General features: G+C 41.0%; 1 protein-coding gene across 11 annotated transcripts in view; it reads left to right on the top strand.

Annotated features, from left to right (window-relative positions):
* Chd8 (chromodomain helicase DNA binding protein 8) overlaps positions 1 to 25,465 on the top strand; it is a 101,596-nt gene that overhangs the window by 42,909 nt on the left and 33,222 nt on the right. For all 11 annotated transcript variants that reach the window (XM_045155844.1, XM_045155837.1, XM_045155843.1 and 8 more), the window contains 6 exons: positions 12,581 to 12,763; positions 12,984 to 13,052; positions 13,492 to 13,547; positions 14,006 to 14,123; positions 16,645 to 16,728; positions 25,197 to 25,334. In XM_045155844.1, coding sequence (XP_045011779.1) covers positions 12,581 to 12,763; positions 12,984 to 13,052; positions 13,492 to 13,547; positions 14,006 to 14,123; positions 16,645 to 16,728; positions 25,197 to 25,334 — 648 coding nt within the window. The remainder of the gene's footprint in view (positions 1 to 12,580; positions 12,764 to 12,983; positions 13,053 to 13,491; positions 13,548 to 14,005; positions 14,124 to 16,644; positions 16,729 to 25,196; positions 25,335 to 25,465) is intronic.

Raw genomic sequence — 25,465 nt, 5'->3', positions numbered from 1 at the left:
AAAATACTTTCCTTGTATGTGGAAACACTAAGTTAATACTTACAAATGCCTCCCCTCTTGGTTCCTTTTTCTCTTTAGCTTTTTGAGATAGGGTTTCATGTCTTCCAGGCTGGCTTTGAACTCTGTAACCAAGACAGTCCTTGAACTTGTGATCTTCCTGTCTCTGTTTCCCAAGTTCTGGGATCACAAATGTGAACCACATGCCCCTTCTTGGGACATGGGCTCATTACGTAGACCCAGGTGGTCTTAAATTCAAAAAGTCTTCCTGCCTCATCATCTTGAGTGCTGGGACTATAGTCCTGTGCCATGACACTCAGTCAGTTCTTCTATAACATACATTCAGTACATTGACAAACTGATAGTTGGGTTTTTACGAAGAACATGTGAAAATAGACAAGGTATTTTTGAATAGAATAATAAGGCAAAGGCTGGAGAGAGGGCTTAGCAATTAAGGCTCTTGCATGCCTGCAGCATCTAAGGACCCATATTCAATTCCCCAGTATCCACTTAAACCAAATGCACAAGGTGTCACATGCATCTGGAGTTCATTTGCAGTGGCTGGAGGCCCTGGCCCACTCATCTTTCTCTCTCTGTCTGTCTCTCTCTCTCTCATAAATAAGTAAAATAAAAAGAAGTTGTAGAGGAGCTGGAGACGATGGCTTAGTGGTTAAATGCTTGCCTGTGAAGCCTAATGATCCTGGTTCAAAGCTTGATTCCCCAGGAATTTTCTCTCTACCTCTTTTTCTGTTCCTCTCAAATAAATAAAAATAAACAGAAATTAAAAAGAAAAGAAATAGTAGGAATATAATAGAAGAAGTAGTAGATTACCAGGCTGTAGTAGAGTTTAGAAATAGACTCAACTAATAATAGAGTTTTGTTTGTTTGTTTTAAAGGCATGTAAAAAAATATTGTTAGGTTAGGAGTGGTAGCATCTGCCTTTAATTCTAGCACTTGGGAGGCAGAGATAGGAGGATCGCTGAGTTCGAGGTTAGCCACTGAGACTACATAGTGAATTCCAGGTCAGCCTAAGCTAGAGACCCTACCTTGAAAAACCAAAAAAGAAAAGAAATAGAAAGAAAGAAAGAAGGAAGAGAGGAGAAGGGAAGGGAAAGGGGGAGGAATGACAGAAGGAAAGGAAAAAGGAAAGGGAAGGGAAGGGAAAAAGGGGTAAGGGGAAAGGAAAGGGAAGGGAGGGGAAGAAAGGAAAGGAGTAAAGAAAGGAAGGAAGGAAAGTAAGTTGATAGATGGTTATGTCAGGACCTCTTATTGCTAAAAACATATTCCAGACACATGTACCACTTTGTTTATCTGGCTTGACATATTTACTGTGGAATTGAACCTGGGTTTCAGGCTTTTCAAGCTAACACCTTTAAATGGTGAGCCATCTCCCTAACCCTCTTTCACCCTCTTGTGTTTGAGACAAGATATAATATAGCCCATGATCTTGAACTTGCTGTGACCTTGAATTCCTTATCCTCCTGCCTCTACCTCCCAAGTACTAGGATTACTTGCATTTGCCATCACACTTATTTTTTATTTTTTTTTTATTAGAGAGACAGAAAATGGGCACACGAAGGGCCTCTAACTACTACAAACAATCTCCAGACACATGCTATAGCTTGTGCATCATGGGTCCTAGGGAATTGAACCTAGGTCCTCTGGCTTTGCAAGCAAGTGCCTTAACCACTAAGCCATGTCTCCAGCCCTATTGTTTTATTTTTTGAGACAAGTCTTTATTGCCCATGCTGGTCTTAAACTCTTGATCTTCCCTTAATCCCCAGTACTGGGATTAAAGGGGTATGCCACTGTAGTCAGCTGAGAGTTTAGTAAATATGATTAAAGTACCATTTTGAAAGTCAGTGGGGGAAAAAATAAGACTACTTCAGTAAGTTTCATTAGGGCAATTGGCTACCCATTTCTGGAAAGAAAAAAAGACTACTGAGTTTTCTTACTGAGAATTCTAGATTAACTGAAAGTTTAATATAAAAACTGAAGTTGGGCCTGGGGTGGTGGCACATGCCTTTTTTTTTTAAATTTTTATTTGTTTATTTATTTATTTATTTATTTGAGAGCGACAGACACAGAGAGAAAGACGTAGAGGGAGAGAGAGAGAATGGGCGCGCCAGGGCTTCCAGCCTCTGCAAATGAACTCCAGACACATGCGCCCCCTTGTGCATCTGGCTAACGTGGGACCTGGGGAACCGAGCCTCGAACCGGGATCCTTAGGCTTCACAGGCAAGCGCTTAACCACTAAGCCATCTCTCTAGCCCGCACATGCCTTTAATCCCAGTACTTGGGAGGCAAAGAAAGGAGGATTGCCCTGAGGTGCTCTGAGGCTGCATAGTAAATTCCAGGTCAGCCTAGGCTATAGTGAAACCCTACCTCGAAAAACCAAATAATAAAATAAAACAAGGTGAAATCAAGTTTTTGAGATAAAAGTTACTAATAAAATTTAGGAAATAGTATATTGGTTTGATAGGGCTTCCATATCAAAATACCACAGACTAGATGGTTTAACATAAGGACTGCACATTTGTGTGTGCGGCTGGGAATTAAGCCTAGGGCTTTATGCGTGCTGGACATGTAATCTACCAATGAGTTATGTCCCCAGCCCGCCCTTTATCCTTTTGAGAGAGAAAAATAGGCAGGAAGAGAATGGGCATGCCAGGGCCTCCAGCCACTGCAAACGAACTCTAGGTGTGTGCATCCCTTTGTGCATCTGGCTTACATGGGTCCTGGGGAGTCAAACCTGGGTCCTTTGGTTTTGCAGGCAAATATCTTAACCCCTAAGCCCTCTCTCCAGCCCTTTCTTTAAGGCTTAGAGAGACTTTCTTACTAGGTCAAGTGGAGGCTGTATGAGAGAGTAAAGCCCCCTTTGGCCTGTTTTTAGACAGGCTTGCTATGCTGACCAGCCTAGCCTAAAAGTCCATCCTCCACCTAGGTTCTTGAGTAGCTAGGATTACAGGTGTGTAAAATTTGCCCAGCCAGATGTTTATGTTCTAGTTTGAAGATTGGAAGTCCAAGAGTCTTTCAGCCTTTGTTTTTCCTGAGGCCCCTTTCTTACTATGTTCTCACATGGCCTTTCTTCTGTTGGTGTACAGGTTTGGTGTCTCTCTGTTCCAGTATCCTTCCCTGACTACCTCTCTCTTATTATTATTTTTTTTTCTTATTTTTGTTTTTGAGGCAGAGTCTCACTTTGTAGTTCAGGCTGTCGTTGAACTCATGATGATCCTCCTTAGCCTCCCCAGTGCTGACCTTGGTGTGAGTCACCACACTCAACCATTTTTTTTCTTTTTTTCAACTTTTGTTTTTGTTTTTGTTTTTCAAGGTAGGGTCTCACTCTAGCCCAGGGTGGCCTGGAATTCACTATGTAATATCAGGGTGGCCTCGAACTCATGGTGATCCACCTACCTCTGCCTCCCATTTTTTCATTTTATGAGAACACAAAGCCAGGTTTTGATGGCATGTGCCTGTCAGACTTCTTGAATATAGGAGTTTGAGGCTAGCCTGGGCAACATAGTCCCATCTTTTTTTTGTTGTTGTTGTTTTTTTGTTTTTCGAGGTAGGGTCTCACTCTGGTCCAGGCTGACCTGGAATTAACTGTCATCTCAGGGTGGCCTTGAACTCATGGCAATCCTCCTACCTCTGCCTCCCAAGTGCTGGGATTAAAGGCGTGCGCCACCACGCCCGGCTAGTCCCATCTTTTAAGAGAAGGCATGAGGAAAAAACAGAAAGGGAGAGCACATGAGCTATTAGATTAGGGTCCACCTAATGATCTCATTTTAACTTGGTCACCTCTTAAAGGCTTTATTTCTGGATACAGTCATACTCTGAGGTCTAGGGATTAGGTCTCAACATACAAATATGAGGACAAAATTCATAACAAGTGGTAATGCCAATGTTTGCAATCTAGAGAAGGAAGAGACACTTTACACACAATTGGTAGGAGGTTTGTTGTTGTTGTTTGTTTGTTGTATATATTTATTTATATATATATATTTTTTTGAGGTAGGGTCTTGCTCTAGCCCAGGCTGACCTGGAATTCACTATATAGTCTCAGTGTGGCCTTGAACTCACAGCAATCCTCCTACCTCTGCCTCCCAAGTGCTGGGATTAAAGGTGTGAGCCACCGTGCCCAGCTTGATAGGAGTTTTAAATGGAACAGTCTCCTTGGAACATCATTGTTTCAGTACATATCACAATTTAAAATACTAATACATTGACTCAATGATTCTGCCCCTAGGAACTTACTTTGTGACTATCTTTTCAAAAATAGGCTGGGGGGAGGGTCTTGAGGGATGGCTTAGTGGTTAAGGTGCTTGCCTGCAAAGCAAAAGGACCCACATTCAATTTCCCAGAACCCATGTTAGCCAGATGCACAAGGTGGCACATGCTTCTAAAGTTCATTTTCAGTGGCTGAAGAAGGTCCTGGTGTGCCCATTCTCTCTCTCTCTCATAAAATAAATAAGATAGGATGTAATACATGTAGTGTGACAGCATTTGCAAAAGCAAAGTTATTGAAAATGTCCATTGGCAGACAAATAGTCAAATAAAACTAAGAATTCATAAAATCCACAATTAGTAGGCAATTAAAAATATTGAAGTAGATTTGGATGTGCTAATATTGAAAACACCATGGTAAACAAAGAAAGCAAAGTATATAACAATATATATAGCATTGTTGTAAAGTTTGTTTGTTTGCAAGGAGAGAGAAAAGATAGAATAGACACAACAGGGCCTCTAGCCACTGCAAACAAACTCCAGAAGCATGTGCTACTTTGTGCATCTGGCTTTATGTAGGTAATGGAGAATCAAACCTGGGTTGTTAGGCTTTGCAGGCAAACACCTTTACCACTAAGCCATCTCCCCAGTCCAATATTTCATTTTAATAAATATTTATTTACTTTTTTATGGGAGAGGGAGAGGCAATTGGCACACCATGGCCTCTAGCCACTGCAGTCGAACTCCAGATGCATACACCACCTTGTCTGCATGTGTGATCTTGTGCATCTGGCTTACGTAGGATCTGGGAAGTCGAACATGGGTCCTTTGGTTTCTCAGGGAAGTATCTTAACCACTAAGCCATCTCTCCAGCCCTTACTTTATTTTTATTCCTTTGATTTCCTCCCTGCTTTCTTTGAACATAGTTATAATCATTCTTTTGAAATCTTTCTAGGGAATTTCCTCTATATCATTCTCACTGGAGGTCATTTCTGATGCATTAATACTTTTTGGTGGATTTATATTGTCTTGATTTTTTTGTGTTTCTTGTGTTATAATGTATATATTTTTGCATATTGGATTAATTTAATGCTTGGATTTTCTAATTAGTTGCAGTATTATTAGATGTATTAATCAATCTGACGTTCTATGTCTTCAGGGTAGGTGCTTAAGTTGCTAGGTGTGGGTCTTAAGACTCAGAGTAACTACAAAAGTACCACTAGATGTTGGGTTTGCCTACTATGAGAGTATTCAAGAAGGCTGAGCAGAACAAAAAACAGGCAGATTCTAAATTTTTTTTTTTTTTTTTTTTTTTTTTTGTTTTCAAGGTAGGGTCTCACTCTGGCCCAGGCTGACCTGGAATTCACTATGGAGTCTCAGGGTGGCCTTGAATTCATGGCAGTCCTCCTTCCTCTGCCTCCATTGCTAGGATTAAAAGCATGCACCCCCACGCCCAGCTTCAGATTGTAAAATTTAACTAAACAATGTACACATTCAATGAAAAACAACACAGAGTATTTATGCAAAAGTAGGTATTATGACTACCAGATCCTCAAACAAAGTCACAGTCCCTTAGAATGTGTGTTGCCCCACACCCTTAATCCTGTCAACTAGGAGGCTAAGATTTCTAGTCTGTTGAGGGTTCCAGTCAGCTTGTGACCATGTGAGACCCTTCCCTGGTGTAATCCCTTTTGGGGTGGTTTTGGTTTCAATTATACTGCGCTCCTGCTTGGGTCCCTCTTTGTTGTGCTGTGGGTTCAGGTAGGCTGGCTGGGTCTCTGGGTCATGGCTCTGATTGCCTGTCTGGTGCTGTTGAGGTGAGCTCCCTTCCCCAAGTCTCTGGTGCTTGCTGGCATTCCCATTGGCGGTGGGGGAGGGGAGGCTGTGGATGGTGGCTGATGTTTTCCCCCTGGCCCTTGCAGCAGTCTTCCTCACGAGCTACTACTCCATTCTTCCCTGCCCTACTCGCTTCACGTTTCTTGAGTTTGCGGTGTGAGTGGAGAGTCTCCTCACCTGGCTTTTCCTGCGGCTCAGGCTGAGACTTAAGGCTGGAGGCACATGGACCTGGTGCCACCACTGCTGGAGCTGCTTCTGCCTGCTTCTGTGGGCTGTAGACGCTCTAGATCTCTCCTACTTTTCTGCTGCAGTTGGTAATTTCTTGTACACCTCACTTTTTTGTAGAAGAGTGTATTTTGCTGGGTTCTTTTGTTTTGTTTTTGTTTTTTGGCTTTTTCTCCCCTAGGCTGCTTTGGTGTGGTTCCTATGCTGCCATCTTAACTGGAAGTCTACTTTAAAAAAAATATTTTATTTGTATTTATTTGAGAAAGAGACAGGTAGATAGAGAGAATGGACATGCTAGAGCCTCCAGTTGCTGCAAATGAACTTCAGACACATGTACCACCTTGTTCATCTGGCTTATGTGGTTCCTGGGGAATCAAACCTGGGTCCTTTGGCTTCACAGCAAGTGCCTTAACCGCTAAGCTATCTCTCCAACCCAGCATTTATTTTTTTTTTTTTAAGTTTTTTTTTTTTAATATTTATTGGAGAGTGAGGGAGAGTGGTCACACCATGGCCTACAGCCACTGCAGATGAACTCCGGACACGTGTGCCTCCTTGTGCTTCTGGCTTACATGGGTCCTGGGGAATGGAACTGAGATCCTTTGGATTTTAGGGAAGTGCCTGAAAAAGCCATCACTCCAGCCCAACCCAGCATTTCTTTATTAACTTAAAAGTTACTTGTGAATATATAAACCAGTTGAGTTCTTGGGTTTTTTGGTCACTATTCTTAATTTTTGTCATCAAACCAAGGGTCTTGAGCATATTAGTCTAATCTCTTATAGTGGACTGTATTGTCATCCCATGTTTCAAAGATTTCAATCAACATTGTGAATTTAGCCACTCTGTTAGGTAAGGAAAAAATCAGTTTGATTTTCTATTTTAACCATTTTATTTTATTTATTATTTTTATTATGAGTGAGTGTAAGCATTTTGTTGTTGCTGTTTAAAAGCTAGCAAATAGAATCAAGCATGGTGATGCATGCCTTTAATCCCAACACTTAGGAAGATCAACTACAGAGTAAGTTTTAGGGGAGCCTGGCCTAGGACCCTCCTTCAAAACAAAACAAAAAGCTAAAGGTCAATTGTCTTTATATAAATTTTCTATTTATGTTATTTTTCTGTATATTCTGTTATTGATAATTTGCTTTTGTTCAGAAAAAGATGTTTATTCTTAATAAGTATGTCTGACATTTTTCTTAATTTGCTTTGTCTTAACTGCTTATATTGGATTATATTTTATGTATAACTTTAGACTACATAATATAGTCAAATTAGTCAGTGTAGTAGAGCACATCCCCCTACCCCAGGATTACTAAGAAAAATTGTTATTTTTTTTCCCCAAATTCTGTAAGTGGGTTGTGGGGGGTACATGTGACATCCTCAGGAACATTATACATCTCCTTTGATTTTTCACTTTTTTGTTTGTTCTTGGTTTTTTTAACTTTTCAATAAAAACATTATTATTTAATTTAATTTAATTTTTCTCAATTTTTAAAAACATTTTCCATGATTATAAAAAATATCCCATGGTAATACCCTCCCCCCCCCCCACTTTCCCCTTTGAAATTCTATTCTCCATCATATCCCCTCCCCATCTCAATCCGTCTCTCTTTTATTTTGATGTCATGATCTTTTCCTCCTGTTATGATGGTCTTGGGTAGGAAGTGTCAGGCACTGTGAGGTCATAGATATCCAGGCCATTTTGTGTCTGGGGGGAGCATGTTGTAAGGAATCCTACCCTTCCTTTGGCTCTTACATTCTTTTTTTTTTTTTTTTAACTTTTTCTTTCTCAATTTTTATTAACATTTTCCATGCTTATAAAAATATCCCATGGTAATATACCATCCCTCCCCCCCCCCACTTTCCCTTTTGATTGTTTTGTTTTGTTTTTTGAGGTAGGGTCTCACTCTGGTCCAGGCTGACCTGGAATTAACTCTGTCATCTCAGGGTGGCCTTGAACTCATGGCGATCCTCCTACCTCTGCCTCATGAGTGCTGGGATTAAAGGAGTGCTGGGATTAAAGGCGTGCGCCACAGTGCCTGGCTCACTTTCCCCTTTGAAATTCCATTCTCCATCATATTCCCTCCCCATCTCAATCAGTCTCTCTTTTCTTTTGATGTCATGATGTTTTTCTTATGATGGTCTTGCGTAAGTAGTGTCAAGCATTATGAGGTCATGGATATCCAGGGCTCTTACATTCTTTCTGCCACCTCTTCCGCATTAGACCCTGAGCCTTGGAAGGTGTGATTGAGATGTTACTCGGTACTCTAGTCACTTCTTTCCAGCACCATGATACTTTCTGAGTTGTCACAAGGGCACTGCCATCTGAAAAGAGAAGATTCTCTACCCAAAGTGAGAGTGGCATTAATATAAGGGTACGAATATTAAGAGAAGAGAAGAAGAAGGCAGTAGTCTCAAGGTGTCCTTAAATTCACTGTGATCCTCCTGAGTACTGGGATTAAAGGTGTGTGCCACCATGCCCAGCATTTTTTGTTGTTGTTGTTATTTGTTTATTTTGTGGTAGGTCTCCCTCTAACCTAGGCTGACTTGGAACTCGCTCTGTAGCCTCAGGCCACCCTTGAACTCATGGCAGTCCTACTACCTCTGCCTTCCAGAGTGCTGGAATTAAAGGTGTGTTCTTCCATTGCTGGCCCGCTCGCGCGCGCACACGCGCACGCTATCTCTCTCTCTCTCTCTCTCCCTCCCTCTCTCTCTCTCTCTCTCTCTCTCTCTCTCTCTCTCTCTATATATATATATATATATATATATATATATATATATATACATGTATATGTATATGTATATCTTTAATCCTGTTGGAATTTTGTTTCTTTGATTCTTTCTATTGATAGACAGCTGTTTTAATTGCCAATTACAAAAGTAATCCACCTTTCTCCACTGATTAAAATTACCATTTTTATCATGTTGTAAAGCCACACAAGTGTTTTAGTCTATATTTGGTCATTGTTTCTTTGATTTTTACTTGGGGCTGATGTCTGATGAGGTACATGTGTTTTGTTTTATTTTCCTGTTTTTCTTGCCTATTGGGTTTTTTTCTCCTATTTTAAAATTGGCATATATTCATCATATGGACTAATAGTTTAATTATGAAATTTTCAAACTTGGGTTTCATGTACTTTGCTCAGACTCACCCCTTAGGTACTCTTCCTGCTATGACAAAATACCTGGGGGGGGGGACTTAAGGGAATAACAGTTTATTTGACTCACAGATGACATCTTGACGGGGAGACTTGGAGATGAGAATAGCAAGGCAGGAGTTAGAGGCAACTAGTCACATTGTATCTGCAGTCAAGAAGCATAGAATGGTAAATGCTGGTACTCACCTCACTTTCTTTTGTCCTGGATACCAGCCCATGGGATGGTGCCATGTACAGTTGGTCTGCCCTCCTCAGTTAAACCTCTCTGGAAATACCAGTCTAGTTGACAGTGAATGGTTTTGGCCAATCAGGATTTTTTTTTTTTTTTTTTTACTATCATATGAATTTTAAGATTATCCGTTCTATTTCAGTAAAAAAAAAAATCTTTGGAAGTTGAATACTTTTGGGAATATAGCCATTTATACAATATCATTGCAATCCATGAGTCAGGGAGATCTTTGCAATTTCTAGTGACTTTCTCATTTCTTCAGTGTTCTAAAGTTCCTTGGATAGGTTTATTCCTAAGTATTCTCTTTACTTATATTCATTCTTTTTGTGTTTTGCTTTTGTGTGTGGACTGGGGATATATGGTACTCTATATACGTGTCTGTGATGAAGGGGGTGGGCAGTCTCTGACCTATATTGACCAGAGTGAAACATTGGGGATCTGGCTACACCACTCTTCCACCCAGTTTTGTTTTGAGCTGGAGTTTCTTTATTGATTCCAGAGCATGTTGGGCTCTGATAATTCTCAGATCTCTTCTCCCCAATGGAACTGGGGTTACACATGCATACAGCGTCACTCAGCTGTTTGTTATGGGATAAGAGATACTAACTGTTGTGGCCTCGAGCCCTCTCAGACCCTCATGCTTATGCAGGAAGCACATGTAACTGCTAAGCCATCTCTCCAGCCCCATTCATCTAATGTGTATAGGATTTTCCTGATTTCTTTCTCCACAGAGATATTTATGTTTCTTTCTTTCTTTCTTTTTTTTTTTTTTTTTGAGGTAGGGTTTCACTTCAGCTCAGACTGACCTGGAATTCACTATGGAGTCTCAGGGTGGCCTCGAATTCACCGTGATCCTCCTATCTCTGCCTTTGGAGTGCTGGGATTAAAGGTGTGTGCCACCACGCCCGGCCATATTTCTTTTTATATAGAATAAACTCATCTAATTAAACCTGTTCTTTCATAAAATTTTTATAGCTAATAATTCAGTGGTTTTTAATATTTATTTTAATATTTTTCAAGATTTTATTTGAGAGAGAATGGGTGCTCCAGGGCCTTCAGCCATTACAAATACCATATGCATACACCATCTTGTGCATCTAGCTTACATGGGTACTGGGGAGTCGAACTTGGGTCCTTAGGCTTCTTAGGCAAGCACCTTAACTGATAAGCTATCTCTAGACTAAGAATTGTTTGCTCTATTATTTATTAAAGTTTGTCTTTTGTGACGTAGAGAATTTTCCTTCCTTCCTTCCTTCCTTCCTTCCTTCCTTTACTTGAGGCAGGGTCACAGGTTGAACTGGCACCCACTCTATAGCTCTAGGTTGGTCCCAGTCTTGTGGCAATCCTTCTCCTTCAGTCTCCAGAGTGCTGGGATTAAAGGTGTATGCCACCTTGCCTGGCAGTTTTTCTTTGTATAGATTTTATATCTTATTTAATTTCATCTGTCCTTCCCCATTTTTATATTTTGAGCTACAATTATAAACTTCTTTATTTTATCTTTATTTTTTGGCTTTTCAAGGTAGGGTCTTGCTGTAGCCCAGGCTGACCTGGAAATCACTTTGTAATCTCAGGGCCTCCTGGAACTCACAGTGAACCCTCCTACTTCTGCTGGGATTAAAGGTGTGTACCACCACGCCTGGTATTAAATTTCTTTTTAAGTGGGTATACTCAATCACTTGGAAAAAATAAAGTAGATCTAAAATGTCTTGATAGGAATATATTTCTTAAGAAATATTAACTAGAAATGTGACAGAATAGTGCATAACAATATGATTGTATGCTAAAACAAAAACCCTTAACTAAAAAACTAGAGATAATTTTCTTGTACTATTATACTTTAGTCTGTTGTGAATTCTATTATACCTTGTGACTGGAAAGTTCAAGGTGAATTTCCTAGAGCTTCTTACCAGTAGTACATGGGTTCCTGGCTGCTGATAAAACAGTGGCATAAAATGTTGAATATCAGGCTGAAGAGATGGCTTAGCTGTTAAGGTGCTTGCCTGTGAAGACTAAAGACCCAGGTTCATCTCCCAGTACCCAGGTAAGCCAGATGCCTAAGGTGCCACATACATCCAGAGTTTGTTTGCAGTGGCTAGAGGCTCTGGTGTGCCTTTCTTCTCTCTTCCCCTCCCCTCCCCTCCCCTCCCCCCTCCCCCTTCTCTCCTTCCCTGCCCTCCCCCTCCTCCCCCCAAATAAATAAAATTTTTTTTTGCCGGACGTGGTGGCGCACGCCTTTAATCACAGTACTTGGGAGGCCGAGGTAGGAGGATCGCTGTGAGTTTGAGGCCACCCTGAGACTACATAGTGAATTCCAGGTCAGCCTGAGCTAGAGTGAGACCCTACCTTGAAACCCCCCCCCCAAAAAAATATATATATATATTTAAATGCTGGATATCTAATACATTTAAAAAGTTACATAATTTGGTAAATAAGTTAACATCGTTTGGTTTAGTTTTTCATAGTAATTTTGGGATGAAATCCAAGTATGTTAACATAGGCAAATGTTTTTAAAAGTTCATTTGCCATGGCAGGAGGACCTGGCATGCCTATACTGACTGCCTGCCTCTTTTCTATCTCTCTCAATAAATAAAATAAATTTTTAATTTTTTAAAAGTTCTCTGAAAGCCAAGTGTGGTGATACTCAGGAGACAGAAGCAGTAGGCTCAACAGTACAAGGCCAACCTGAGTACAGATACATAGGCTCACTCTGTTTCTGAAAAAAATTCTCCATTTGAGAGTCTTGAATAGTTACTTGGTTTGTTGTTTTCCAAGATAGAATTTCACTCTGTCCCAGGCTGGCCTCAGAAATCATGGCTATCTTGCTACCCCATCCTTCCCTTCTGGAACTTAATGGCATGCACCACAATGCCCACCTGGCCTGAACAATTATTGTTAACTTTTTTTTCTTTTACAGAAAAGACGTTCAAATCGCCAAGTTAAACGAAAAAAATATACAGAAGACCTTGATATAAAGATCACGGATGATGAAGAGGAGGAGGAGGTAGATGTAACTGGTCCAATAAAACCTGAGCCTATTCTCCCTGAACCATTGCAAGAACCAGATGGAGAGACTTTGCCTTCCATGCAGTTCTTTGTGGTAAGTTGTTTCCTTTTTGCGTGTGTTGATTTTGGTTTTTGAGAGAGTCTTACTGTACATCCCAAGCTGGTCTAGAAGTGACTGTGTAGCCTAGGCTGGCTTGGAACTCACAATTCTTCTGCCTCAACCTCTTCCTGAGTGTTGGGATTATAGGGTGAGCTACTGTGCCTAGTTTTGCTCTTTTCACTCATTTGTTGACTGATAGCATCTTTTGCTATAGGAGAATCCCAGTGAAGAAGATGCAGCTATTGTGGACAAGGTGCTTTCTATGCGTGTTGTAAAGAAGGAGGTGAGGCCTCTCTCTCTAATAGCATCCTATAATGCTAAATTCATAGGTTTTTAGATATTTTTGTGTTTTTATTTCTTTTGCTATGCTAATGATTGTGCCTTTGGCATGGTACTGAATGACAGCCCAGTTTGCAGGTTCTATTGAATGACAGGATATTGCTAGGGTATAGTTATGAGAGATAATGCGTGAAGGTAGTTAGAAAATAGGATGTGTCTTAATGCCTCTTCTGTCACTAATCTGTTTACAATGGATAAAAGTTATTTTTCCAGCTGTCCAACCTCTATTATTGAAATACTCAATTAGTTCCTTTTTTCCTGCATCAAAACATAAAAATAAAACATTCAGAGAACATTCAGATGAATTTTTTCTATGTGTAGCTAAAATAAAGGATCTTCTTGATCAATAAGAGATTAGTGATAATTTCTGTCTTTTTTCTCAGCTTCCTTCTGGACAATATGCCGAAGCCGAAGAATTCTTTGTCAAGTACAAGAACTAGTATGTTATTTCTGCTAAAAGCCATTCACCCCAAACTCCGCAGGGTTTAAAAAAAAGATTGCCAGATAGACCATTATGCATGGGAATATGTCCCTTTTCTATTGTTTCCAATGGGTGTCTAGAGAAAAAAAGTTTGAAATGAGTTACTGTTTCTTTGCAAGAAAGTGGGGTGAGAAATTTCTGACAAAATTCTTTGAAATGTTCTCTACCTTAGCTAAGACCTTGTTACTCTTAACTATGTGCATGAACTAACAGAATTGTATTACTGGGGTGTTATTTACAAATATGGGTGATAAAGCTAGTTTATGGCAAGATTAAAGCTTCAGAAGCACTATCTAAGCTAAAACACATTACCTACACATTCACCCTGTCGTTTGTGATCTAATCCTAAATTCTCAAATACTAGCATCCCAGTTTCTCTTTCTCACATTATAACTGGCTATTTCATTCCCCTGAAGCTCCTATCTGCACTGTGAATGGGCAACTATCTCCCAACTAGAGAAGGATAAGAGGATTCATCAAAAACTAAAGCGCTTCAAAACAAAAATGGCTCAGATGAGACATTTCTTCCATGAGGTAATAAGATATCATTGTTATTTCTGATTTTCTTTTTAGTGTTAGGGTTCTCCCTCCCGCCCCGAGGTAGGGTCTCACTCTAGCTCAGGCTGACCTGGAATTCACTATGTAGTCTCAGGGTGGCCTCGAACTCATGGTGATCCTCCTACCTCTGCCTCCCGAGTGCTGGGATTAAAGGTGTGTGCTACCATGTCCATCCCCCAACAGCTTTATTTCTAATGCACACAAGTAAGCACAAACCTCCTGGCTTAGACTTAGGTTTTTGAGACAGTGTCTTGCTGTGTAACCTAGGCTAGCATCAAATTTACCTTCCCCCTGCCTTTGCTTCCTAAGGACTGAGATTACAGGAGTGCACTACCCCATGTGTTTTTTTTTTTTTTTTTTTTTTTTTTTGAGGTAGGGTCTCACTCTGGTCCAGGCTGACCTGGAATTAACTCTGTAGTCTCAGGGTGGCCTTGAACTCACGGCGATCCTCCTACCTCTGCCTCCCGAGTGCTGGGATTAAAGGCGTGCGCCACCACGCCCGGCCCCATGTGGTTTTTTTTTAATTTCTTTCCTAGAAGTACAAATTAATTACAGGGTGTTCATCCACAGCTGACCTGTCAAAAGGCATCTAGTTAGTAGTTTTTTTTATATGTTGATGTAAAGTTTTAATTTTGAGTGATTATTTCCTTCATTACACATGCTTTTGTTTTCCTCAGTTTAAATACAATCTGTTGATTATAGGGCTTGATATTATGAGGTTAATAGTATGCATAGAGTATTCTCAGAAGGGATGATAATGTGATATATGGTTCATTTCAGGTACTCATTTCTCTAATAGTAGTCTTTAGCTATTGATATGTTTAGGCATAGAGAGCTATCTTGCTAAGAGAAAACTCAGTTTGAGTTTTGTTCTTTTTTGTTGTTGTTATTGTTTTTGCTTGTTTTGTTTTGTTATTTTGTTCTTTTAGGGTTTTTTGTTGTTGTTTTGAAATATTTTATTTGAGAGAGAATAGGCCCTCAGACTCCAGATGCATGCACCACTTTGTGTATCTGGCTTTATGTAGGTACTGGGTAATCAAACCTGGGTCATTAAGTTTTACAGGCAAGTGCCTTAACTGCTTAGCCATTTCTGCAGTCCCCCTCCCCTTTTTTGATTTTTTTCAAGGTAGGGTCTCACTCTAGTCCAGGCTGACCTGGAATTCCCTATGTAGTCTCAGGGTGGCCTTGAACTCACGGTGATCCTCCTACCTCTGCCTCCAGAGTGCTGGGATTAAAGGAGTGTGCCACCATGCCTCCCTCCCCCATTTTTTTCCATTTTTGTTTATTTATTTATTTGAGAGGGACAGGCAGCGAGAGAGAGGGTGGGCGTACCAGGGCTTCCAGCCACTGCAAACAAACTCCAGATGCATGCCCCCCCCCTCCTCTTGTGTATCTGGCTTACATGAGTACTGGGGAATCAAGCCTTGGACCAGGCTCCTTAGGCTTCACAGCTAAACTATCTTTCCAGCCTGCCCTCCCTTTTTTTGAGACAGGGTCTTTTATAGCCCAAGCTTTGAACTCTGTATCTAAATGTAACCTTAAACTTCTGATCCTCCTACCTATACCTTTTAGTTGCTGAGATTAAAGGCATGTATCCCACTCTTCATTCATGTGATGTTAAAGAGTGAGCCCAGGGCTTTGTACATGCTAGATATGTACTTCACTAACTGAGATTCCTCTCCAGTCTCAAAAAACATTTTTTCCCTCAAGTTTAATCTAGTCAGTAAAAGTAATTTCTTAGGGGTGGAGAGATGGTTTAGAGATTAAGGCACTTGCCTGCAAGCCCAAAGAACCCAGGTTCGATTTCCCAGTACCCAAGTAAGCCACATGCACAAGGTGTCATATATGTCTGGAGTTTGTTTGCAGCAGCTAAAGGCCCTGGCACACTCATTCTCTCTTTTTGTCTCTGCCTCTTTTTCTCTCTGTCTCTCAAATAAATAACTTCTTGAAAAAATAATTTCTTAAATCCAGGCTTACTACTAATTAATAATTGGAGCTCTTTGAGCAAAGAAATATGTCCATTTTGTTTAACAATTTGGAAGTTATACAGGGCCTTGGCTTATGTGAGGCAGGTGGAAAGAAAAGTGGAACCCATAAACATATGAAAGAGATGAAGCAATGGGTATGTGTGTATGTGTATGTGAAGTCCTTGAAAGTTAAAGGCAAAGCAGAAAAAAATAGTTGTAGCAGATTCTACAGTCAAGGTATGAGAGTAGCAAGTTGTGGGAGCAAGTTTGGATGATTCAGTAGATAAAATCCAGAGACGTATGGACACGTATGGAGAAACTAGCTGCTCTTAGGGATAAGAAACACTTTCTCTTGTAACAGATTTCCATATAGGTAAAGATACAGGTAAAGTTGTATGAATTAATATGAAAATGCCCATTCAAGTTTTCTTTTTTTAAAAAAGTATCAGCTGTTTAAGATGAAGTGAGGTGAAAAGTCATAAACTTAACATATGCTAATTTTTCTGTCATTTGGTTTCATCACACATCAGGATGAAGAACCTTTCAATCCAGACTATGTAGAGGTGGATAGGATATTGGATGAATCACATAGTATTGACAAGGATAATGGTGAGGTGAGTTGAACTTGGAAAAGCATGAAAGACCTTTTGTGGATTTCATCTGGCTTGTGTGTCAGTCTTTTATTTTTCAGCTGTGACTGAAAAGTTCTTTGGACTGAAATGTACTTCTCAGTTGTTTTTGTAGGGTTCTTAAAAAGGTAAAGGAGCCGGGCATGGTGGCTCACGCCTTTAATCCCAGCATTCGGGAGGCAGAGGTGGGAGGATTGCCGTGAGTTCGAGGCTACCCTGAGGCTCCATAGTGAATTCCAGGTCAGCCTGGGCTAGAGTGAGACCCTACCTCAAAAAACCAAAAAAAAAAAAAAAGGTAAAGGAGCCGGGCATGGTGGCACATGCCTTTAATCCCAGCACTTGGGAGGCAGAGGTAGGAGGATCGCCATGAGTTCAAGGCCACCCTGAGACTACAGAGTGAATTCCAGGTCAGCCCGGACTAGAGTGAGACCCTTCCTCAAAAAACAAACAAACAAAAAAAAAAGGGTAAAGAAAAGAGAAGGGAGTAGAAAAGGTAGAAGTGTATATGGATTCCACGCTGTAAAATACCATGGAGGTGTATTTATAAGTACTAAAGAGTCTTAGCATTTAGTTTCATTTTACTTCAGATTTTGTGTGTATATATGTGTTTTTATATGTTTTCTGTACATGTGTGTGTGTGACTGTGCCTGTGGAAACCAGAAGACAACCTTTGATGTCACTCCTCAGCTACTATTCACTTTTTGTTTTTGGTTTTTCGAGGTAGGGTCTCATTCACTCTAGCCCAGGCTGACCTGGAATTCACTATGGAGTCTCAGGGTGGCTTTTTTTTTTTTTTTTTTTTTTTGAGAGAGAGTGTCCAGGGCCACAGCCACTAGAATTGAACTCCAAACGCTTCTGCCACCAGTGGGCATGTGTGATCTTGTGCTTGCCTCACCTTTGTATTCACCTGTTTGTTGTTTTTTTTTTTTTTAATTTAATTTATTTATTTATTAGAGACGGGAGAGAGAGAGATAAAGGGAGTGAGAATGGGTGTCAAGGCTTCCAGCCACTGCACATGAACTCCAGATGCTTGTGCCACCATGTGCATCTGGCTTAAGTGGGACCTGGAGAATTGAACCTGGTCCCTTAGGCTTCCCAGGCATGCATTGTAACCACTAAGTCATCTCTTCAGCCCTGTATCAACCTGTTTTTGAGACAGGGTCTCTCAGTGTCCTGGAACTCAGCAAGTAGGCTATACTGGCTGGCCAGTAAGCCCCAATGATACACCTTTTTTTGCCTCCTCACTGCTAAGATTACAAGCACACACTAAACCATGCCAAGCTTTGTTAATGTGGATTCTGGGTATTAAACTCAGATCCTCATGATTGCACTCAAGCACTTTAATGACCAGATGTCTTCTTGGCCCCTTTCTTGAGCTTTTTTATAAAACACCATGCACATTGATTTGGTGGGGTTGGAGAGGGATCCTCCACAACTTTTTAAATTTATGACTAAAAATAATTGCATGGTTTCTTAGCTTTGTGGGGTGTTTTGGTTTGGTTTGGTTTTGGTTTTACCTTTTTCAAGGTACGGTCTCACTCTAGCTCAGGCTGACCTTGAACTCACAGTGATAATTCTACCTCAGCCTCCAGAATACTGGAATTAAAGGTGTGCACAACCACACCCAGCCTTAGCTTTGTTTTAATGACGTGGTTAGGAAATACATATTTCTTGAACTTACCATTAATTAAATATTTTCATTTGTCATTGAAAGGTCAAGTGTATTTGAATCTGTTATTTATTTATTTATTTATTTATTTATTTATTTACTTTCCGAGGTAGGGTCTCACTCTAGTCCAGGCTGACCTGGAATTCACTCTGTAGTCTCAGGGTAGCCTTGAACTCATGGCGATCCTCCTACCTCTGCCTCCTGAGTGCACGAGTGCTAGGATTAAGGGCATGTGCCACCATACCCGGCCTTTGAATCTGTATTTTAAATAGACATTGGTTCAGAGAATGTAAGTCTAAGGTGAGAAATCAAGACTTTTGTTGTTGTTTGTTCTTTGATTTTTTTCGAGGTAGGTTTTCACTCTAGCTTAAGCTGACCTGGAATTCACTATGTAGTCTCAGGTTGGCCTCAAACTCGCAGTGATCCTCCTACCTCAGTCTCCCAAGTGCTGGGATTAAAAGCATGCTCCACCATGCCGAGCTAAGACTATTTATTTGTGTGTGTGTGTGCACATACATGTGCTTGCACATGTTTGTGTGTGTATTCATCAATAAGTACATGGCCATGGTATATATATGAATGTCAGAGGACAGCTTTGGGATTGGTCTTTACCAGTCCACTTCATAGGCAGGGTTTCTTACTCTGGATTCTTGCTGTGCTATTCTTTGATGTGCTCACCACAAGCTTCTCCCATTAAACACTTCCACTTCACTGTCAGCTTTAGCATGCTGAGATTATAGAAACCAACCATAGCTTCTGGGTTTGTAAGTAGGGCCTGAGGATCAAATTTAGGGATTCCAAAATCTTTCCTTTTTTGGAGGGGCAGGAGGTAGGGTCTCACTCTCAGGCTGACCTGGAATTCACTATGTAGTCTTAGGGTGATATTCCTACCTCTGCCTCCCAAGTACTGGGATTAAAGGCATGCACCACCACACCCAGCTGAAAATCTTTATTTTAAAAAATATTTTATTTTTCTTTATTTATGTAAGAGACAGACAAAGAGAGAAAGGGCATGTCAGGGCCTCCATCTGCTGTAAACGAACTCCAGATATGTGTGCCCCCTTGTGCATCTGGCTTATATGAGTCCTGGTAAATCAAACCTGGGTCCTTTGCCTTTGCAGGCAAGCGCCTGAACCACTAAGCCATCTCTCCAGCCCAAATCTTTATTTTCAAATTGGTCCTCTGGGAAGAAAAAAAAAATTTTTTTTTGAGGCAAGTCCAACAAACTGGTCTTTTGTTTTGTTCTGTTTTAAACAAAAGAGAACATGACAGAGAATTGGCACTCAAGGCCTCCAGCCACTTTAATTGAACTCCAGATGTATGCGCCACCCTGTGCATATGTGTGACCTTGAGCATATGCCATATTGTGCATCTGACTGTAGTGGAATCTGGGGACTTAAATATGGGTACTTAGGCTTTGCAGGCAAGCACCTTAATTGCTAAGGCATCTCTGCAACCCTGAAAAATTTTTTAATGGCCTTGAGACTTACTGCACTAATACTTTTATAAATTGGAGAGCACATCTTATATATGTTCATACTCTTGCTAATGCAGTTTTATAAATTACCTGTTTCCTTTTCAATTAATTAAATTAAAAAAATTAGCGGTTAAGGCGCTTGCCTGCAAAGCCAAAGGACCCAGGTTCGATTCCCCAGGACTCACATTAGCCAGATGCACAAGGGAGTGCTCGTTTGCAGTGGCTGGAGGCCCTGCCGCGCCCATTCTGTCTCTCTCTCTCCCTTGTTTTCTGTCAAATAAATAAATTTTATTTTTATTTATTTCAGAGAGAGAGAAGAGGGAGAGAGGGATGGAGGGGGAGAGGAAGAAGGAAAATGGGCACACCAGGGCCTCCAGCCACTGCAAACAAACTCCAGACCCATGTGCCATGTTATGCATCTGGCTTACGTGGGTCCTAGGGAATTGAACCTGGGTCCTTTGGCTTTGCAGGCAAGTGCCTTAACTGCTGAGCCATTTCTCCAGCCCTACTTTCATTTGTTGTTTGTTTGTTTGTTTGTTTTGATGTAGGGTCCCACTCTAGCCCAGCCTAAACTGGTACTCTTAGATCCATTCTGGCCTCAAAGTCACAGTGATCCTCCTACATTAGCCACCTAAGTGCTGGGATTAAAGACATGCACCACCACACCCAGCTCATTTTCCATTACTATATATATAAATAAATAAATATATATATATATTTGCAGTCAAGTACACATTGCTGGCAAAAAAAAATACCCGCCCAAGAGCAGCTTGTGGGAAAAAGGTTTATTTTGGGGAAGCACCATGATGGCAGGGGAAAATAACCAGAGGGTGGACATTACCTCCTGAGCAACATCAGATGCACAACAGCAACAGGAAAGTGCCAAGAGGTTCAAAAGGTAGTTTGTTATAACACCTAGAAGCCCGCCCCCAACAATACACTGCCTCCAGGAGGCATTAATTCCCAAATCTCTATTAGTTGGGAATGTTAACATTCAGAACACCTAAGTTTGTGGGGGACACCTGAATCAAACCACCACTTTCTGCCCCTGGCCCTCATATGATAAGCATTTGATAACCATACATGATGTAAAATGCAATGCATTCAGTCCAATTTTAAAAGTCCCCATACTTCTCATCAATTTCAGTGATGTTCAAACATCCCCATAGTCCAGTCTTTTAACTGCAATACCAAAAAATAAAAACTAAAAAAAAAACCCATAATGGCACAGAATAAAGATCACATTGGGTATAGCAAATAAATACTCAACCAATACAAGATTTAAAACAACCAGGGCAAACATCAAACTCTGTAGCTCCAAGTCCATTAATTCTAACTAGCAACAAGTCTCTGGAGTTCCAATTCTACCCCTCTAGCTAGGCGACTCACAGTCCTGGAAAACTTCATCTGGGGGCTGGCAGCTTTCCTTGGCATGCATATCATGGTCCCAGCATCTCTACTGGGTCTACAGTGCAACCCAGGGACCATCCTCACAGCTCCATCAGGTCTCCATCCAGGCATCCAGCGAACCTGCTTCACGCTGCCCATGGCCATTTCCAAAACACATGACCAAATTCAATGACCCTCACTTTCCTGTATTTCTTATACTCCATAATACCAGATGGTTGTCAGTTTGTTAATCCAGCAGGAAATAAAACAGACTTTGAACAGAACACTCCTTCAGCATTCAGGTCTGTTCTAAAGACTCTGCATTCTTTCTGTTGTCCCAATGTAGGTTAGCTGGCTCAATCTCAACGGTTGTAACATCTCATACAATTGCAGCTGAACAGGCAAAAGTTTCGGCCCAGAGATTGCATTTTTTCTGTGCCATACCCCTCTGCTCACACCAGACCATTTCTACACCATGCTACCCTGCACAACTTCTGAGGACATGGGCATAACAGCAAGCTTCTTACACAAACTGCTAGCCTAGTCCAAGCAAAGGTCTTTCTCACCCTCATAAGCCAAATCTCACAGTCCATAGTTCTTACTACATTCAGGTCTTTCAACTCTGACCAAAATAGTCCATCAAATTTACGGCATTGCAAGGTGACTCTTAGGCCAAGGTTTCAAGTCCTTCTACATACCTCCTGAAAAATCAGTTCTAAAAGGCCACACAGTCAGGTGTCTAGCAGCAGCTCCACTCTTTGGTACCACTTTACTGTTGCAGTCAGGTTTGCATTGCTGATAGAAGTCACCCAACCAATCCACTTATGGGCTTACAGGCTCGAGGGGGAAGCTCCATGATGGCAGGGAAAACGACAACATAAGCAGAGGATGGACATCACCCCCTGGCCAACATAAGGTGGACAATAGCAACAGGAGAGTGTGCCAAACACTGGTAAGGGGAAACTGGCTGTAATACCCATAAGCCTGTCTCCTACAATACACTCCCTCCAAGAGGCGTTAATTTTCCAAATCTCCATCAGCTGGGAACCTAGCGTTCAGAATATCTAAGTTTATGGGGGACACCTGAGTCAAACCACCACAGGGACATTATACAATCAAATTACCATATTCCTCCCATGACTTGAGTAGATTTACAGCTATCTCATGATGCATAATGCATTCAAGTCATATCTTAAAAGTCCCTTTTAAGTCCGTTTACCAATTCCAACACTGTTCAAAACTCCAAAGTATCATGTTGACTGAAGACTGTCTTAACTGGGAGTCCTATAACATCAAAACATTTCTACCACATAATGGCACAAAATAAACGCTCCCACTCCAAAATAAGGAATGAGGGTAATAACAAAGAAAGATTGGGCCAATGCAAGATTGAAAACCAGCAGGGTAAGCATCAAATCCTGCAGCTCCAAGTCTAGTACCTGGAACTCCTGATGAAATCCTCCAGGCTCACAAGGCTTGGGTAACTCTGCCTTTCCAATTGTGTTGTTGCTGCCTGGACAGAATGAACCTGAATCAACATTTTTTCTTAGAGGTGTCCAGTAGTTCTGGCATCTCCCAAACCTGGTTTTGCACTGCAACCATGATACGTGTTCACATTTCCATGCAATGCCCTTCCATGACTCCATGCAGGCATTTAACCCTGCCTTTTAGTAGCTATCTTCAGAACTGTACATGCTTCATAATTTTGTATTTCCTTCATCTGAATGTTTGTAAAACTAGTATCATTTGGGCAGTGCCGCCAAATTTAATCCACAGGGAATGAAGCCCAACCATGAGAAGCTGGAAACTCCTTCAGCAGTATGCCTTCAGGCCCCTCTTTTCAGAAGAATTAGCACTTTTTCTGTTGTCCCAATGGAGAGTAGCTAGCCTATTGTTATCAGTGTAATCTCTTAAACAGCTGCAGCTAAAGAGGTCACAGTCTCATCCTGGGACCCAAAACCCATTCATATTGCCTCTTTTACTAAACTTTACATGCTTCGTATCCTTCCGCTGTGTATTTTCCTGTGCCAGACACACCAGTCCATTACTTTAGATTCAGTTTTGCTCAAGTTCTCAGCACATAAGCAGAATGTAGCCAGTTTTCCTGCCAGTACATCACACAAACTCCTTGGGAAAGTAAGTTGTGCTAGAAATAGATGATCGTCTGTACAGATAGTTTTAGGGGAAGAGTCACTATAATAAACAGGAAAGAGCCAGTGGATTATTTCTGATGACTTCTTAATATATAATTATATTGAAGCACTTGCACAGTTATTGCTGGCTGTTTTAAGAAGTATTCTAAGCCAGGCATGGTGGCAAACACCTTTAACCCCAGCATTTGGGAGGCAGAGGTAGGAGGATCGCCATGAATTTAAGGCCACCCTTGAGACTACATATGAGTTCCAGGTCAGCCTGGGCTTGAGTGAAACCCTACCTCAAAAAACTAATAAAAGAAGTATTCTGAGTTGAAAATTTGAGGTTCCAGTTGTTGTCCTCACTTTATATAAGCCAAAATGGAAATGCTGTCACAGCAATGGGTGATCATCATCTTTTTTTTTTTTTAATGATGAAGCCCATGCTATACAAGCACTCCGCCACTAAGCTATGTCCCCAGTCCATCAGTGACTGTCTTGGATGATGAAAATAGGAGCTATGTGGGAGGGCTGGAGAGATGGGTTAGTGGTTAAGGCGCTTACCTGCAAAGTGTAAGGACCCATGTTCTACTCTCCAGATCTCACATTGGCCAGATGCACAAAGGTGAGGAAAGTGCAAGGTCACACATGTCCACTAAGTGGCGCAAGTGTTGAATTGGATTGCAGTGGCTGAGGCCCTGGCATGCCAATTCTCTCTCTAGCTTCCTGGGACTCATCAAGAAGTAACTTTTCACTATTATTAGAGTGATGTTATTTTTTGTAAGTATGCTCCTCCTACACAAATATTTTTCATTCTAAAAATGGTCTGGTTTCTACTGTATCAGATGCTGTGGGTATGGTTCTAGGTTCAATCTTCAGTATAATAAAAGGAGGGAAAGAGGAAGGCTACAAATGTTTTAACAGGTATGTTGGCTGACTCCTGTAGTCCCAGCCCTTGAGAGGTAGAGACAGAAATGTTACTGTGAATTTGCGACTAGCCTAGTCTCTAGTGAGTTCCAGGCCAGTTGGACTATAGAGTGAAACTGTTTCCCAAGTAAACAAGCAAATAATTTTGGTACCAGAATAAGAATATGGTTGAAGATCGGTGTGGTGGTGCATGCCTTTAATCCCCAGCACTTGGAAGGCAGAGATAGGATCACCATGAGTTCGAGGCCACCCTGAGACTACATAGTAAATTCCAGGTCAGCCTGGGCTAGAGTGAGACCCTACCTAGGGGGGAAGAAGTATGGGGCTGGAAAGCTGGCTTAGCGATTAAGTGCCTACCTGTTAAGCCTAAGAACCCTGGTCGAGGCTCGATTTCCCAGGATCCACGTCAGCTAGATGCACAAGAGTGCGCACGTGTCTGGAGTTTGTTTGCAGTGGCTGGAGGCTCTGGCGTGCCCATTCTTTCTCTCTCCATCTGCCTCCCTCTCTCTCTCTCTCTCTCTCTCTCTCTCTCTGTTGCTCTCAAATAAACAAATAAAATTTTTTAAAAAAAGAGTATGGGTTGAACTTACCTTTAGATTCTATACAGTAGAGGAGGAGGAATCTTTTTTCCCCATCTGATGAACATAATGGTTTAAGTTTTAGTTTTACAAAAATACTGGGTAGAAATTTTACTTCTAAATGATGTTAATTTTAATAAATTGTCTGGAGGAAAAAGGAAAGTCAAGTGAGTGAGCCTGTTGTTGGTATATTCAACCTACTGGTACCTTCCCCCAAACATATACCTTTTAGATGTTGATATTTTAAGTCCTTTTTTTTTTTTTTTTTTTTTTTTTCCTAGCCTGTAATTTACTACCTGGTGAAGTGGTGCTCACTGCCCTATGAGGATAGTACATGGGAGCTTAAAGAGGATGTTGATGAGGGCAAAATTCGAGAATTTAAACGAATTCAGTCAAGGCACCCAGAACTAAAAAGGGTGGTAAGTACATTTGGATTTAGAAGGTAAATGTTAAGTATAAAGGACTAATGTATACAGTGAATTGTTTTTCCCTGCTACAACTGTTTTTGTTGTTAGCTTCCTTTTTCAACTTTTGATTTACAACTTTCACA

Source organism: Jaculus jaculus, chromosome 8, assembly GCF_020740685.1.
Source record: "Jaculus jaculus isolate mJacJac1 chromosome 8, mJacJac1.mat.Y.cur, whole genome shotgun sequence".
In the NCBI taxonomy this organism is placed as follows: Eukaryota; Metazoa; Chordata; class Mammalia; order Rodentia; family Dipodidae; genus Jaculus; species Jaculus jaculus.
Note: the sequence above shows the minus strand (reverse complement) of the source record. Positions and strands in the feature narration are given on the sequence as shown.